Raw genomic sequence first — 1,962 nt, 5'->3', positions numbered from 1 at the left:
ATGTTCGTCATCGTGGCTGTTAAGATTGATCATAGCACAGCTTTTTTTGAAAAGACAGTCTTTTTAAACTAAAATGTTGATTTATATGATGACTGTCAACCACCAATAGAAGTTCAGTAAACACAACCATATGACTGTACGTAGTACGTTCTTACATAACGAAACCAAAAAAAAAAACTGTTTTGCATCAATGACACCAAGTAACAGTTACCTAGGTACTTGTTAAACGAATGCTGTAAATACACATGACCTAGTTTAGTTTGAAAGCCACAATTTTGACGCAATTTAGGTGTTACGTTGCTACCAATGTATCATCTACTTATGTGATCTGTATTTTTCAATTGTCTGCCCTTTTAAGAAATATCTTGTTCTGGGAGTATTGAAAAAAAACAATACGATCTAAAATCACTTAATACATTTTAGCACATTAACTTTATTTCTAAGGATCTTAGTATGGTTAGAGTATTGCTTGACAAAAACATACATACAAAACATTTCTTACCTACTCACTACCAGTATTATTTATTTCACTTTTGATTTAATCAACGAGACCACATTCAATCACTACATTCATATTTCATTAATCACGTAAAAGCTTGGCCTTTGATTTGATAGATAATTCTACTTTACACTAGATAGCAATCGTGTTTGTGTTTCTTTCATCTACTGGACTCCAAATGGGTAGTGGTAGGAGATCCTGGCGACGTCACCGGGGACATAGTGCAGATCCTGGTACGCCTTCACCATCATCTGTTGGTTGACGACAGCAAACGGGCGAGGGGAGATGCTTTCAATGGACGGTAGAGGCCGAAGATCAAGACTTGGCAAAACCTCCTCCTTAGCTCTAACTGGTGGCGCATACGTAGCCTGAGAGATCGTCGGAACTGAGTAACTAATCATATTATTGTACATCAATTGGTCAGAGTAGCTCAAAGGGATCTGGTAGCTCGGATCTGGTCTCGGTTCCACTTCCAAGAACGTGTCTCTTGTAGAGTAGACGGTTGTGCTCGAGAACGTGGTCGTGTCAAGTCTGTTCTTCCTTCTTGGACGGTATTTGTAGTCGGGGTAGTCTTGCATGTGTTTTATTCGCAGCCTCTTCGCTTCATCTATGAAGGGCCTCTTCTCGGACTCGTTAAGATTCTTCCATTCAAGACCCAGCCTCTTCGATATCTCTGAATTGTGCAGCTTCGGGTTCATCATAGAGATCTTTTTCCTTTGGAGTCGCGACCAGACCATGAAGGCGTTCATTGGTCTCTTAATATGAAAAGGGTTGGATTTCGTCAGTTTTGATGGCGGTTTGAGTGATGCTGGTGCTTCTAGATACGCCATTGATTTGGGTTGATTTGCCTCATTTGGAATCTCCAGGGCTTCTTTATTTGTCAATAGAACAAATCCTTTAAATTTTGGCACTGTGTTTAGGTTATGTAATCACAAAACATTTGGTAACTTCACACTCAAATAACTGAGGCTCTCCGGATCAGTCCAGAGTGACGTCCAGCCATGCACTGATGGCCAGATTGGATGCCAACTAAATCTGAATGCTGTCATTAGGCCAACAATGGTCCGCTTACAATTGGGATGACAATTTTCCGTGTATTATTTGCCGCTGAATAAAGCGCGGCGACAATGCACTGATTGCTCACAAATTGTCAAATGATACTCCTGTATGTTTTGTGAGCGGCGCGCCTGCGCAGCGGTCTATTAAAACTCCAGCCTATACGGTTGGCATGCAAAATGGACGGACAGCATAAAACTAAGTTTTTTATGCAACAAAAATATCGAAACGTTGTTTAATACAACAAGACTACTAGTCATTTGATTGTTAGCAGTAGGCAAAAGATAGTTAATCCGAACATCTTATTCCCATTCCCATAATATCATCATTTATTAGGGACACGGCTTGTTTATTACTTGTTAGGTGCTGAACATACAAATAAATTGTAATTTAAAATATCTGCTGCT

The 1,962-nt window shown here is 39.8% G+C and overlaps 1 protein-coding gene across 1 annotated transcript; it reads right to left on the bottom strand.

The window, feature by feature from the left end:
• Nucleotides 1-502: 502 nt before the first annotated feature.
• LOC135088217 (transcription factor sox-3-like) lies at nt 503-1,501 on the bottom strand. The gene has a single exon (XM_063983100.1). It carries the CDS (start codon nt 1,327-1,329, stop codon nt 664-666), a length of 666 nt encoding a protein of 221 aa, XP_063839170.1. The 5' UTR covers nt 1,330-1,501; the 3' UTR covers nt 503-663.
• Between the last annotated feature and the right edge of the window lie 461 nt (nt 1,502-1,962).

Source organism: Ostrinia nubilalis, chromosome 3, assembly GCF_963855985.1.
Source record: "Ostrinia nubilalis chromosome 3, ilOstNubi1.1, whole genome shotgun sequence".
Taxonomy (NCBI): Eukaryota; Metazoa; Arthropoda; class Insecta; order Lepidoptera; family Crambidae; genus Ostrinia; species Ostrinia nubilalis.
Note: the sequence above shows the minus strand (reverse complement) of the source record. Positions and strands in the feature narration are given on the sequence as shown.

Bases quoted from the DNA above. Each gene is read 5' to 3' on its own strand.
- LOC135088217 (XM_063983100.1), bottom strand. From the start codon at position 1,329: ATGGCGTATCTAGAAGCACCAGCATCACTCAAACCGCCATCAAAACTG.